This window comes from Colletes latitarsis, chromosome 1 (assembly GCF_051014445.1).
Source record: "Colletes latitarsis isolate SP2378_abdomen chromosome 1, iyColLati1, whole genome shotgun sequence".
In the NCBI taxonomy this organism is placed as follows: domain Eukaryota; kingdom Metazoa; phylum Arthropoda; class Insecta; order Hymenoptera; family Colletidae; genus Colletes; species Colletes latitarsis.
The window spans coordinates 50333039-50348612 of NC_135134.1; the positions used below are offsets into that span (position 1 = coordinate 50333039).

The 15574-nt window shown below is 36.7% G+C and overlaps 3 protein-coding genes across 6 annotated transcripts; 1 reads left to right on the forward strand and 2 right to left on the reverse strand.

Annotated features, from left to right (window-relative positions):
• Positions 1–46: 46 nt before the first annotated feature.
• Fdx2 (Adrenodoxin-like protein 2, mitochondrial Ferredoxin 2) lies at positions 47–5788 on the reverse strand. Of its 3 annotated transcripts, none has more exons than XM_076763069.1 (5): positions 5648–5788; positions 1816–2321; positions 1441–1553; positions 1064–1196; positions 47–510 (listed from the first exon to the last, which is right to left on the reverse strand). In XM_076763069.1, exons 2-5 carry the CDS (start codon positions 1962–1964, stop codon positions 420–422), a joined length of 486 nt encoding a protein of 161 aa, XP_076619184.1. In that variant the 5' UTR covers positions 1965–2321; positions 5648–5788; the 3' UTR covers positions 47–419. The 3 variants fall into 3 exon arrangements, with proteins under 3 accessions (XP_076619184.1, XP_076619030.1, XP_076619111.1); XM_076762915.1 differs by having other exon boundaries at positions 5644–5776; XM_076762996.1 differs by having other exon boundaries at positions 1816–2350; positions 5648–5774.
• On the forward strand, positions 5422–7375 carry Smn (survival motor neuron). 2 transcript variants are annotated; one of them, XM_076762791.1, is made up of 6 exons: positions 5422–5591; positions 6076–6258; positions 6386–6500; positions 6605–6899; positions 7054–7124; positions 7193–7375. In XM_076762791.1, exons 2-6 carry the CDS (start codon positions 6175–6177, stop codon positions 7249–7251), a joined length of 624 nt encoding a protein of 207 aa, XP_076618906.1. In that variant the 5' UTR covers positions 5422–5591; positions 6076–6174; the 3' UTR covers positions 7252–7375. The 2 variants fall into 2 exon arrangements, with proteins under 2 accessions (XP_076618906.1, XP_076618829.1); XM_076762714.1 differs by lacking the exon at positions 5422–5591 and adding an exon at positions 5667–5875.
• A 98-nt stretch (positions 7376–7473) lies between these two features.
• LOC143344967 (katanin p60 ATPase-containing subunit A-like 2) lies at positions 7474–10179 on the reverse strand. Its single transcript, XM_076771623.1, has 8 exons — positions 10120–10179; positions 9888–9958; positions 9358–9537; positions 8982–9249; positions 8721–8889; positions 8518–8630; positions 8137–8336; positions 7474–7837 (listed from the first exon to the last, which is right to left on the reverse strand). Exons 1-8 carry the CDS (start codon positions 10177–10179, stop codon positions 7474–7476), a joined length of 1425 nt encoding a protein of 474 aa, XP_076627738.1.
• Positions 10180–15574: the final 5395 nt, after the last annotated feature.

Sequence of the window (15574 nt, forward strand, 5' to 3'; positions counted from 1 at the left end):
GAAAATTTTAAACAAAGGAAATCGAAAAGAAAATCACAACAAGCTTGTCTTTGGAGTAACTTTATTTACAATGTTGGAAATTCAGAATGCAACTATACAAAAATTTTACCGCATAAGTAAATTATGTATGATAAACATATGACTTATATTTTGATTTTAATTTTAAGATGTACTAAAAACAAAGACTCTAGTCTCTCTGTATTTATACTAGTTTTATACAGTGGCAACGTACGAGTAACAAATCTTTAACTTTGCATGCTCTTACTATTACATACAAAATATTGCAGATATGCTACAATATGTACATCAGCTTTATATTAAAGAATAAATTTATTTATTTTGTATATTTAATTTTTAAATTTCAGCGGCTGACATCAGAATAATCATATAAATTCTTATAGAGCTATGATAAAATATCGTCACGCTCTTTGGTCGTTAAGCGTCGATGGTACTTTTACTTCAATTCCATCTAGTTCTTTAGTCATTACTATTTGGCAGCCTAGTCGTGACCTGGAACCAATAATTGGAAAACTCGATATAAAATTCTTGAAATTTATTAGTTATTGCTTAATAAAATAAGGTATTGATAAATATGCGACACTTTCTATAGAATTCATTAAATAACACTTGAAATTCAATTTCTTCTACAAGTAGGTTAATATTGGCATTCAGATTCCAATGAATGTAAATGCATGAATAGAAAACTACGAAAATTTATTCAACTCTGTGATCTTACTTTCATAAGATCTGACCAAAGAAAAGTAAAGATTCGACGTGCGTTTTTATGTTCTTCCTTGTCTTGCAATTGAAAACAACGAAGACAGACACGATCGGCGTTCCTATGTCTCTTCAATTGTAAGACAAGGAAGGACATAAAAACGGACGTCGTTTCGACGCTCGTGTGCCCCCCGCCTTAGGAGATTACTTGACAACAGAATCACACAAATATCTTAAGGGAATGAAACATTAATAAAAGCACAATAAAAAAATAATATTTTCAATGGATTAATATTATATATATAAAAGTAAAATGTATAAAATTTCTTTGCTATTCTCAACTTACGTGTCAGTTACCTCATATGCTAGGTCAAGCATATCTAATTCTTCATCTGTCGGTTTACCAGGAAGCTTCTCATACACTTCTTTTGAAAATATTACATGGCACGTGCTACAGGTCAATGTACCTTCACAGGCACCTACATAAATTCTATAATGTTAACATTAACTATCTTTCTTAAGAAATATAGTTTATCGATAAAATAGAGGAAACAATAAAAACACCATGACCCTTTCTATGTGCAATAATATAATTATCTTTAAAATTTGAGCACATATCAATCCCTTAGAAATTAAGGTTTACACAATAAATCTCAAAGCATATGTTTACAAATTTGCATTGAGTGAAAATCATGAAAAATTGTTAAAATTATGTGTACTTACCAAAGCCATCTAGATCTATTTCATTATTTACTACAATATCCAAGATAGTATCACCCACTTTGCCTTTTGTTTTGATTCTCTCCCCACTTGATTTAACAAACGTTATATTCACTCTGAGAATGAGTGAAATACAGTTAACAATTTCATAAATTATTTTGTACGATATTATTGCAACAACTGTTCTGTAGAATATGAAAAAATCAAATTCCTACTGTTTAAAAAATGCTGTGATTCTCGTAACGGAAAACGTCAAAACGTTGAAACACTATCGAGGAAGTTTATGAAATAATATCGCACAATCTCTTCAAATTGTTATATCGGTACCTAACACTGGAAAGATGCTAAATAAAACGAAAGAAAAACGACATTACTTACTCTTCTTTCTCCGAACGCGTTGGCGTAGTCGAAGTTCCCCTCGTTGCTAATAAAAGGGGCAACAAGGTATCGTTTTTGTATTTTGAATAACTCGAAGCGATACCGAGAATCGATCTTGATAACTTTTGAAATTTATTTACTACCGCCATTCTTCACTGTTAGAATACCATAAATGTACGATTAATGTCACTAACAACTGTGAAGGAATCACGGAGAATACTAGTCGACCGAATCGAATTTCGTACAGAAACTTTCACATTTTAATACGATACTGTTGAGCTTCTTTGAACAGTAGGTTATGAAACACTTCCTACCACGTGTGACGTGTACTAAGCACGTGCCACAGGCTCAATGACAAGGTATTTCCGACTTGCCACCAGGGGGCAACTAATATCAGCGTATGTTCCGAGGTCTTCAACAAATATTGCCTGTCAAGTTGACGCAGGTCCAGTCTATATTGTCTTTTATACTGTCTGCGCAGTTATCCCCGTCACTTTCTGGAACAGCTTATACGAAACAAGCCCCGTGTTATCTACTACGTATATGCGATCGAAAACTCAATTAATGAATCACCGAAGCAAGAAAAATAATATGTTTTTGCATTTTTACATTATCGTTATAAAATCACAATAATCGGATGGATGAAGTTTTTTAGAATAAACATAATACCAAATCCGATATATCTAGGTCTATCGAGGGTCAGAGGAGAGGTATAAAAATAAATGTTATAACACATGCTTAACTGTCTGTGTATGAATATTATTTTTGATTATAATAATCAATTAAAAATTGCGTATGAACGTTAATAACTTTAGGTTCCGTTTCCGCCCACATCGCCAAGTTATTAAATGTATGATCGATTTCTTCTTCCTCTATTCCACAATGTGGTCCTTCGACTGTGTCCTCTTCTGTGGCGGACGACTCTGCTTGCTCGCACTCAGAAATCCATTCCTTTATTTCTTCGAATGTAACGTTTATCGCGAATTGTTCGGACTCCTGTTGAATATTGGCTGTAAAATCCTGCTTTTCAAAGTCTCCGGTCGTGGGCGATTGACACAAAAGTTTCCCCCACGAATTCTTAATGTTCGCCGCCGTTACGTCATTCCACGAGTCGCTAATTAAATCGATACAGTCTTTTATATCGTAATCCGCGTAAAATTGCCTAACTCCATCGTAACACCGAAATACCCGATGGAGTAATTTATGTCGAAACAGTTGTTTACATTCTGCAATGACACCCCGACCCATCGAAGTCCTATCGGGTGGTAAAAAAATTATTTTCGCCTGGGAATCTTCCTCTGTTTGTTGAGAAAGTATATCTTCCCAACCGCTGTCAACCAACAGTATCACTTTCCCCATTCGTCGCCCCTGTGCTTGATGCTGCCAAACAGTGGGCATGAAATGATTCGTGTACCAATCGTTGAAAATATCTTCGTCCATCCAAGCGTTATATTGACTTTTATACACTACCGGCAAAATGTGTCGGCAGTGCTTCAGAGCTCTCGGATTTGGGTATTTATTGATGAAAAGTAGTGGCAGTTTGTGCGTGCCAGTGATATTAGCACAAAGCGCCACGGTAACGCGTTCTGTTTTCATTCTTTTCTCATCCGTCGGCCGTTCATCGTCAGCCAATATTCTTTGCGGAAGAACTCTCCACATTAAACTAGTCTCAGTCATATTATAGACATTTTCTTCGTAAACGTCTTTTTGGAACAATACTCCCGCTAATTCGTCTATAAGTCTATTCGTAGTTGATTCGTTTGCTTCAGACCCCTTTTTTCGATAGCCCCTACGTCCTATACCGTGTCTCCTTTTGAAACATTCGAGCCAACCGCGGCTAGCTGCAAAATTCGATGTACCGCCAAATTCCTCGTGCAATTCTTTAGCTTTCTCCTGCATAATACTATCGGTTATTTTGTCTCCTAATGCTCGTCTTTCTAATACCCACGTGTGTAGCCGGGCGTCTACATCTTTGTATTGTACTGTAGGTCTTTTTTTGAAATCCATAGAGTTCAGCCTTTCCGAGACTTGTCGAAGCGATGCTGCGTTCTTTCGATATCGATATATAGTTCTCTTGTTGACGCTATATTCGGCTGCAAGCTGAGCAACAGTCGCACCGTCGTTCAGCTTCTGCACAATTTGTAAACGTTCGCCAAACGAATGTTGTATCCTTCGTTTAGGATTCAATGCCATGATTTTGATAATTATTCTAACTTTGGAAATATACTAATGATACACAAACGCAGTACTGTTTCTCAAGTTGCGCAATTTCTGTTTTTTTAACTGTCGCGTATTATCCCCACCATTCTCTGGAATTTGACGAAGATGCCATTGTATCTCACTCGCCCTCACTTTCTCACTTTAACCCCGACGATATTGTTGAAACGAGCTTGTTTATACCATTCTAAGTGCACGGAAAGCGTTAATTGCTTTCTGTCTGCCGATTGGCAGAACAAAATCGGCGATTCGTATTCTACCAATCGAAAGTTGAAACGCATTTAACGTCTTTCGTGTAGAAACGATAGTTGGGCAGAATCGTTTGAGTCGAGCGTGTATCATTAATTCGATCCATTTAAGGGGAATATGGCACGTCAAACCTATCCCCTTTTTTCTCAAGTTGTCACACGGCTGAAACATTAGATGGCGTTTGCACAACCACTTTGTCACCGATCATAAAGGAGCGGTTTAAACCTTTCGAAACATCTAACCTCGACGTGATTAATCCTCGGACAACGAGTTGTATGAATCGCTATGAAATAACAATGATCTGGTAATACTTCCGCGATACCTGAATACTATGATAAATTATCGATCCAACGAACTGACTATTCCTTCTTAAATATGTATCACTAAGTTTTGGGAACGAATTTCGGACATATAACCTACACATGTATGTACCATTTAGCGTTTCGGTCGTGTGACAACTAGAAGCTCACCGTGAAGGAGAAGGGGTAACGTGAATTGAGCCATATACCCCTCAAATGAAACAAATTATGCAGCCCAGATGACGATACTGGATTCGGGCACGGGTTGCATGCTAACCCTTTTCTTTTTTGGTCTTTCTCTAAGTTACCTTGGAACAAAGAGTTTTAATTAGAAGAGCGTGGAAGCTGTTCTTGACTGTGATTGGCTCGTATACTAAAGTCACGACTATGTACCAATCTAACTTTTCTTTGTCCTCGCTCGATTCAACTGCGAATTTCGGTCGTACAATATTATTAATTATATTGTCATGTTACATTATATTTTTAGATTGTATTACTTTAGTTATTTTTTTTTACCAATAAATGTCACTGCGAAAGCTAAAGAAAGAAGAGAATTTATTGTAAATTTATGTAGAAATTCAGATATTCACGAGACAGCCTTGAACTTGTCGCATTCATAACCTTCAATATGTAGAGTTCATCATATAGCGAACAATGGTGAAAGTCACGTTGAATTGAAAATTCGGGAAAAATGACATTGAGAAAGAAACATAAATCATAATATTCTCAGTTCTGAAACCAAACAAATTTGTCCTGACAAAGTATTTTGTACTAGCAAAAATAACGAAAATATTAGGATCTGCAAAATAAAAGAAACACTCTGTATGTAGTACATGCACAGGGTGTTTCACCTAATTTGAGTATTTTAAATATTTCATTTATTTTCGATGATAGAAAGAATATCAGAATGACGTTTTTCAAAATTTCAAAATCGTGACGTTTTCTTAAATGGAACGATATATATTAATTACTAGACTATCGTAACTGACAAAAAGGCAAATTTAATTATGTGTATGTTGACCTACAGATAACCTTAAACTATAAAATTTACGAATAGTAGTACATACGTGAAAACGAATCTTAATGCAACTTAACAGAACGCATCCCTAGTAACCGTTTCTAAGAATTATCGTCTTTGTAATTTACCATCGACCTTAGTGCAACCATTGTTTACCGTTTGTCAGACTTGAATTGATGTAACAGAAAATTTTTTGAGAATAAATTTGATACTCGGATGAATTTGCTTGTATAAAATGGCGGACGATAATGTGCTTTTTGTCCGGGGAAACGGAAATGTATGGCACTTGTTTTTAAATATTGGATCGAGGTTACAATATTTTTAAAGCTTGTATAAAACTAATATTTTAGTTATATACATATACAATGCAAAAAATATTGCAATTACTGATTTCTGTAGTCTTACAAAAATAAATGCTTTGTCGAAGGGAAGTAATATGTTTGAATACATTTCGCAATATTTATTTGTGTTTCTAAGGGTACAAATGCGGATAACGAAGATGTTTGGGATGACAGTGCGTTGATAAAAGCGTACGATAAAGCAGTGAATTTAGCAAAGGAGGAAGTCACTAAACGAATGGGCATGGACATTCAAAATTTGCAGTCCAAACAAAAGTCACAGAATTGTATACAATCTCGACATGCAAATAAACCATATAAGGTTATGATTTTATTATATCGGAATTCCGATACAAGATACAGTTTTAAACTTATCAAGTTAATAACTTGAAATCGTCGTGCTTATTTTACCAATTACAATAATTGGTAAATGTGTTTTGCCTGTACAGAAATGGATCACTGGGGCACCCTGTCGTGCAGTGTACTCAGAGGATGGACAAATTTATGAAGCTATAATCTCAAAGATATTTGAGAACAGTGGAACTTGTATTGTGAAATTTGTAGGTAATGGTTCCAAACTGATTATTTCGAATAGAATAAAATTAATAAATACATTGCATATAATAGATAGATTTCTGTAACAATGAAACTTGTTTCAATGTGTTTAGGATATGGTAACACGGAGAAGGTAGATATGAGTTCTCTTTTAGAATCAGAAGGTTTGCAAAGACAAATAGCTCAGCAAAAAGCGGCTCTGGCAGAAAAAAATGAAGACAATACAAATATTGATGAAACAAGTTTTCCTACAATTGCAAACTCTAAAAAATCTAATGGAGAAAAAATGGATTGCGAATGGGAAGAAATAAAAATGGACAAGCAGTATTCAGTGCCTGGATCATCTTTCAATTCAATGATAGACATGATGCCGCCTGCACCGCCCTTACCACCTCAGTTGATGGCTAAGTAAGTACAAAATTTAGGTACTTTTGTGCAAACTGGCTTATATTATTAGAAAATTCTAAAAATCCTAATAAAATTAACATAGCACGTGTGAAATTGAATAACTTCGAATCTCAGTCAGGCAATTACATGTAATTTTAATTAAGAAACATTTCAGGCTTCCAGACAACGACGCAGATGCACTTTCGAGTATGTTAATGTCTTGGTACATCAGTGGTTTTCACACAGGTAATTATTTCATAATTAATTTCCACAGCAGTTACATTTTTAATCAATCGCGTTTCATTCTTTCGCAGGTTATTATCATGGTTTGAAACAAGCGAGAAGTAATCAGGAGAAAAGAAAAAATTGCTGATTGTATAAATGTTTTTCTACTCTGAATATACTTTTTATAAAATAATACAATAGAACAAGAATTACGAACGTGTTTATTTATTAAGATTTACTATTAATTGATAATAAACAAATAAAGTACAGTAGTTTCGGTTATTTCCTTCTTAGGACATCTATGGAATGTAACATCAAACGAGAGAAGTAAAAATAACTTTGTGTTTTAAAATATGTCAGTTCATCTCTGTTAATTATTTTTCCATGTAGTGTACTTAGATATTAATTTGTTTGCTGTGGGCTTCACGTATGTTAGCGCTAGTTCCAAACAATTAAAATCTGTGATTTCATAGTTTGTTTTCAACGCGGATACTTCTTTCTTCTCATGACGTATCCAAATCGGAGTTTCTTGAAGTATCCACGCTTCTTTGCAAAGCATTTTTATGTCAGCACCAGAATAATATTTCGTTTTGTTAATCATATCTAACATATTTTCCAACTTCATTATATCTTGTGAAATATAAGACGCAAACATACGGGATCGAATATCTGAATCGGGCAACGATACGTAAACATGTTTTTCCAGGCGCCTTAATAAAGCTGCATCTATGTTCCTAATATATAAGACAAAATTGTAACTGTAAGTTTTGTTTTAAGGATGCCTATGACGGATAAGAATGTTAAAATGTTATGACGTAAATCAAATTTCAAGTTCTATATATCTAATGTTTCAGGTGGAATCCGTAAGTACATCAGGGACAATGAACTGGCACCAGTCGTGGGCCATACCCCCACTCTTATAGTTCTCGGTGAAGTTCGTCACCCCCGTCATATACGTATACAGGTACGCAAAACTTTTTAAATTATTTTTAAAATGCTCTATTTTGGTCGAGGTTGCATTGCTTCTACTCACCAAGGGGCATTAGTGGTGGCCATTAGAACAATATTCGAATTGTTTTGAGACGTTATTCCATCCAGCCTAGAGAGAAGTTCGGCTCTAAATCTTCTTGCTGGTTCGGATAATGGACTATTCTCAATTTCCGTGGCTATCCAGTCGATTTCGTCGATAAAGATAATCGTGGGCGATCGTTGGTAGGCAAGATCGAACAGAACCTGTCCGTTTTAATGGCGTGTATTAGTAAATTGTGATTTAAGTTTTAGATGAATTTGATTTAGGGACACTTTTGACCTTCCTAATCGGCTATACCTTTTATAATTACGATTTTATTTGTCGAGGTATTCTAGTCTCGACAAGGAAGTTACTAGCTTGATAGAAGGACGCAAGTTAACTTACGCGAATATATTTCTCGGAATCGCCTCGCCATTTACTGACCAACGAGCTGGCTGTTATGTTAAAGAACGTGCAATTGCACTCCGTTGCGACCGCCTTCGCCAACATGGTTTTACCTGTTTATCGTTTTTATTTTTTTTTTTTTTTTGTGAATATTCTAGAGTAAAAGTCCTAATTGCTGTCACGAAGAAACAATCGTAGTTTACCTGTGCCGGGTGGTCCATAGAGTAGAATACCTTTCCAAGGGGGAAATTTCTCGTTAAAAAAAAAGGGGTATTTCAAGGGGTACACGACGGCCTCCTTTATGGCTGTTTTACAATCCTCGAGGCCCTTCACGTCATCCCAGTGAACGTTAAAATTTGTTAGCACAATTTCCTGCGTAAGCGCACAATTTGAAATGAAATTTTTTAATCAAAATCTCTCGTGCATCGAACGTACGAAACGCCCTGGCTTCGAATAGGACTTACTTTCGAGATCACCTCGGCCATCTTGTGCAATTCGGAATCCGTCGTGTAGAGATTTTCGATGGACTTCGATATCTTAGAGTATGATTGTTGAGGAGCATTTACCGTGGCAGCTACATCATCGCATTCGTTGTGAAAAATCGACTTCACCGTGATTGCGTCGTTGATATCATTATTGGAATCAGAGTTGGTTGTTTGGAGGTCTGTCTCCTTTCTTGTCTTATTTTTATTCTTGGCCTTGTTATGCTGGTTGGATTTCTTCTTGGTTTCTCTGTAAAATTCGAGATTGTAATTCGTGACAAATTAAACAATGTTAAAGCGAAATATCCGAGTGTCAGAGATATAAAAGAGTCTATTCGGTCAATAAATATTTGCTTACATTACGTTCTTGTTACCGGACGATTCGACTCTCTTACACAGAATGGGGTATTTGTTGAATTTCATGTGGTAATAACTGTTGTATTCCAGAAGAATCATTTCCAGATCCACGTTATCGCAAACCTGAATGTTTTGGCATAAACGTGCTTCTGTTATAAGCGTATTGGCGGATTCCGTCAAACTGCAAACGATGGATTTTCTATAGCTTACATTTCGTTCGATTTTAGTACTCTTCTCGTTAATTACTATCGTCGTTAACCGACAAAAGTATCGGCTTGTTTGGGAAAAGTATCAGGAACAAATTATTCCTCGTTCTCTTTTTTGAATATATTATTTGTTATATGTCGGAAAGTATTTAATTATTGTTCGAAACATCGTGAACCTTACGGCTAAATGCAGACGTGCGACGCCATTGCGTTTCTGTGGTTCATTTTTGCAATTAAAACAACTAAGACAGATAAAATCAGTGCTATGTTCGTCTTGGCTGCTTTCGATTTTAAGACAAGAAACTATAATTTCACGAGTATTTACCTCTGATTTTCCAGATAGGCTACTATAAGATGAAGAAGGTGTCGACGCTGTTCTTCAGCACGTTTGTTCTCCTGATTCAGAATTAACGCGTTCGTTAAAAAATTAAAATTAAATCCCGTTTCGTGTAATATTGAGGCAGTTGTAAAACGTTAATGAAACTTTTAATTCGGGTATAAATGATTCTGAAACACGTGTTTCAACGGCCATGCGACAACTAGATTATCTTTCTTACCTTCTCTTTCAGATTGTAATTAACGCAATCTGCGTATCCGTCTAACGTCAAGCTGTTCATGATGTTTCAAGTTCTGTAATCGAACAAGGTTTTGTCGCTCGTTTATTGTAAAAAAGATTTAATCCTCGTTGGTCAATTGTTTCTCGAACGCTTGTTTGAAAAGAACACGATCGATTCGTCGCTATGGCGACAGAACTTGAATTCTTGGATCGTGATGCGTATCAGTACTTTGTACATTTAATTATTTAACTTGTAATATATATTAACTTAAAATTGTATACGTTGGTCTATTTAATAAATTTAATCCAGTTTATTTTAATATTAAAAAAGTGCGCCATTGTACGAACGATTGCACTACTATCTACGAACAGAACGTCCAAGTTTGTCGAGAAATAGTCCGTTGTCTTCGACGCTAGATGACGCCTCGATCATGTATGATCGAAAAGAACTTTGTGGCGGCATAGTTTCGAGTCGGGGTCATCAAATGTTCTCGACAAACGCGTACGTTCTGCCGGGGGATGACGGTGCAATAGTTTTTCCTCCGATAGTTTAAGTCAATATAATGTAATAGCAACAGAATTTCTTTACAGAATCTTCTGCTCGTTAACGATACAGTCTTTAACAGAGATTGCAGAATCGATCTCAGGGCCCAGGATCCCATTTAATCGTTTATACGTTTCGTATTCCACGCACACGATTCTGTGCATCGTTATTTGACAAAAGCTTAATGAAATCAAAGACAGTTGGGGCACTTCTCTCGTTAGTACCGGGAAGCACCAGTCACGCAACGGTTATCGAGTGCTCGAAAGGGTCCTCGCTCGAACGAAGAGACGATGCAGGATGAAAGGGGTGAAAAGGATGGACTCGACGGGACGCCATGCGTCGGATGGGCACAATAAAAATAGGTCGATTCGCGTTGGAATAGTAGTTTCGAAAGGATTTAACCTGCATTGAAAATAAAGGCTCACAAAGAGCCCGAAAGTTAAGGGAAAAGGACTTAAAGAGCGTTGGGGCGTGTTGATTGACTTTGAATGCGGGCGTTCCAGCGGCTCGTTTCGCGTCGATTGTTCCTATAATTGAACGATAATATCGGTGACAATCACAGATGGCAACAGTCCAATTTGCAGGCGATCGGTATACGTACGCCCTTTCATTCTCCCCGCATTGGGTCACAGTTGTAGCAACTGAAAATTAACGATCTTTCTGTTCCTTCGTAATTATTAAGAAAGACAATCGAGGGCTGTTTATTCACTCCACTCTCGCGGTACATATCGCAACGATATAGCGTCGGAGGAAATTTCCATTTCCTTCGAGTTTATTATCAAAGCAAACAAAGCAAGTCTTTCCCAAATGTTTACCATCTCTAGTTTCCCCTTTTCTGCCAGGTCCGCGTGTCAAAGTTAACGTATTCTTTCTGTTTCCTGGTCTCTTTCTGCTCCCCCACATTCGTCGTCCTTGGGTATTTTAAAAACTCTTCGTCGCGGCAACTAGCCCCCGGATATTCTTCTCCGTGGGACGTTACGAGAGTCTCCGGGGCTTCCCCTGGGGCTTCTAACGGACTCCTCGATACGATATCACGCGTAGATAGACGATCTCCATACGAGAAGCTCATCGGTAAGACTTTTTAGCAGTCTCTGCCTTGGACGACGGGATATTGAGTAGTCGAGGAGTGTATATACATACAGGGTGTTCGGTCATCCATGGGAAAAATTGTAATGGGGGATTCTAGAGGCCAAAATAAGACGAAAATCAAGAATACCAATTTGTTCATGGAGGCTTCGTTAAAAAGTTATTAACGTTTCAAGTTTCGCCCATAATGAATTTTTTTCCTCGAAAATGCGCAGGATTTTGGGGGTGTGTCTATTCACCAAAAATTATTGTAATTGACCCCCGGAACTGAAAATAATTTTTTTAGAAAGATTTGAAATTTTTCTTTTTCGTCGAAAAATTTTACACCTTCTCGAATTTTTTTCTAGAAAGTGGGTAGGATTTCGAGGGTATGTCTATTCACCAAATATGATTGTAATTGACCCCCGCAACCGAAAATAATTTTTCCAGAACTATTTGAAATTTTTTTTTTCCGTCGAAAAATTTCCCACCTTCTCGAATTTTTTTCTAGAAAGTGGGTAGGATTTCGGGGGTATGTCTATTCACCAAAAATTATTGTAATTGACCCCCGGAACTGAAAATAATTTTTTTAGAAAGATTTGAAATTTTTTTTTTTCGTCGAAAAATTTCACACCTTCTCGAATTTTTTTCTAGAAAGTGGGTAGGATTTCGGGGGTATGTCTATTCACCAAATATGATTGTAATTGACCCCCGGAACTGAAAATAATTTTTTTAGAAAGATTTGAAATTTTTTTTTTTCGTCGAAAAATTTCACACCTTCTCGAATTTTTTTCTAGAAAGTGGGTAGGATTTCGGGGGTATGTCTATTCACCAAAAATGATTGTAATTGACCCCTGCAGCCAAAAGTATTTTTTTTAGAACGATTTGAAATTTTTTTTTTTCGCCGAAAAATTTAGGCACCTACCCCCTGTCGATTTTTTTAAAAAATTTTTTTTTCATTTTTAGTAATTTTGTTTGACGAAATCCGGTGAATACGGTGGATGTTGTAATAATTCGAACTAATTCCATGATTTTGGCCATCGAAATTGCACAGGTGTTGTGCATTGTCTTGATGCAAGAGGAAGTTCCTTGCTTCGATCAACGATAAAAATGAAACCATGTGGTGGATATAACTGAAACTTTGACAGTTGTCTAGTGAGCCATGATGCTTGCTAAAAACAAATCATTTTCGATGCTACGAACGCCAGGTCTTAGATTTCCTAAGGACTTATTGAACGACCCCTGTAACAAAAGATTACATCTTTCTTAGCACCGAGAATGAAACAGAAAAGTGCGAGTTTGTCTATTCCGTCGACTTCTGTTAATAAATTTGCGTAACGAAATCGATATCGAGTTTCGATAGGTTTCTGTCGAACTATGATACCAGGATTTCGTGCTAAACCTATACCTGGACGAGTACTCAATTATTACCCGGATGGATATTGAATTATTACCGTTGCCGCCAATTAACCACAACCGATTGAAACGGGTAAGCCCAATCATCCTTTCTCGGTTCCAAATATCGTGTTGTCGGTCGTCATTGAAGGAATCGGCCGATCAAATTGCGCGTTTCATCCGGGAATTAAATTCAACGAACGGGTGAATAATACACGAGCGACGGGTACTTTGTAAAAATTACGCGATACGAAGGTTCGTTCTGCGTCGTAATTTTTAATTTGCTAAGAACCACTTGCGCGAATATTTCCAGCTAATTAAGTCGACTGCAGGCGCTCGTTCTATGGCTGCGAGTAAGAAATATGAAATCGTGTACGTTGGCGTCTTGTCGAGGTTTCTACGTATTACGCGCGTTGCATAAGATGTTGCATTCATCGGCGAATAATAGGGATCGCAAATTGCAAACAGCAATAAATGGACTGAATATGTATATTCGCAGGTTGAGTTTGCACGGGAAGATAAATTATGATCATTGAACAACAGAAACGATCCATTCTTTCGAACCACTCCTAATTATGAATGTTGTATTATCGAACACGGAAATTATTTCCTTTCAAACGGTACATCGGGGGAATGAATTTTCATTTAATTTTAGGTAGAGCACAATAACGGATCGATGGGAGGATTTTAATTAACATACATCGTGAATTACGTGGTATTTTCGTTATATGAAAGAAGATATTGAATGAACTTAAAGAAACAGAAAATAAAAGTTTATCGCTTAATTATTAGTATAAATTGAAAATGTATAATCGCGATCTTTCGAGAAAATTAACTTTTAAAATTCGTCGGGCACGCGATCGAGTACGTCTTTGCTAACGCGTCCGACCATCGGTTGATATTTCTACTTGCATTAGCGTTTGCAAACGTTGACAGTGGAATGTCATTATTTATTTTAACTGGTTTTAGATCCAATAGTTAGAATATAGAGAAATCGATGAATATCCGATAATATCATACTACGATCCATGCTTTTAAATACAAAAGCAAGTAGAAAGAGTCGAATATGGTCAGACGCGCCAACTCGATTCTACTCGATGTCCTACGAATTTTCAAAATTAATTTTCACACAAACCAATTATATTTTGCGTTAAACAAACATAAGTTCAGGACGATAACTCTCGGATTTCGAAACAGATATTAGCAATAAACTCCAGAACCGTGCAGAGAGATATTCAAACAATTTTTTTTCCATTATAATGTGCTTCTACTCGTTCGAAAGCCCTAAGAAGTACGAAACTCGATTCAAGCCCCATTATACCAGCAAACGGTAGAATTTTCGATACGCTCCCCATCGACTTTGACCCGTTTTACAAAAGCTCTTACGTCAATTTTAGATAGTAGCTGGGAGGAGACGAAATAAAAACGGAGAACAGAGCAACTCCATTCCCCAATCAATTTTGATTTACGTTCCTTCGACCAGCAGTTTGACAGAATTGATTCCTTTCGCCCATAGAACGCGAAGAATGTAACTGGAGCGGTGGAAAGTTTGATCCGTGCAGGGTGAAATCGCGATCAATTAATTAAACTTTTCATTCTTCGTAGTTTCTTTCTCGGTAAAGAAGCACATTATATCGCTAACCGGTGTCCTACGTGACTCCTCCGTCTTATTGTTTTTCGTGCCGTCGAAGGAACGAAGCAAATTACACTGCGCCATGCTGAAAGCGCCCTGCTTTCTACTTCGACCATTTTGCTTCCAGCTGAAGCTAGTATTATTTAAAGTTGCAATGGCGTCTGTAGAAATAAGTAAAAAATCTTTCGTGAAGCTGTTTACATAACGAAACTGCGATCATGAGTAAACGAAGTTGCTTTCCTCCAAGATGGATTAATTTGCGCGTTTTCGACGCCGGGTAAATCGAGACGAAGTTTCGGAAGAACTAACCATCAAACAAAAACTTGGATATTATACTGTCTTCTCAGGAAACTTATAATTACGCCCTAACTCAAACATGATGTTACGTTTAGACCAAACTTCGATGCCTTGTATCGGTCGATTTTAAATTATAACAAAGTCCATCGATTTCTTAATTGAAATCGTATCCTTTTAGAAAGTATCGATGTTATCAGGACCGCGCTTACTCTTGGTTACTGTTTGTTTCAGACGTCCATGGACCAATAAATTGCTACTTGGTTACCTAACTAGCAATTATCTGAAGAAAGGACGAGGACAACCTTGGCATTATACGCGATTCGTACACGTGCTGCTGTTTCTTCAGGTCTGATTCTTTTATTCTGTTAAGGGGGAAGACTTACGAAAAATGGTAAAATTAAACGTGGTATTTGACAATTTTTTTACAGCATAAATGTTTGATGAAACTTTTCGCCACTTTCCATATATATTCTTTAATATTTCAAGATACAAATATTTTTTCAAAATTTTCAAATCGTCCTA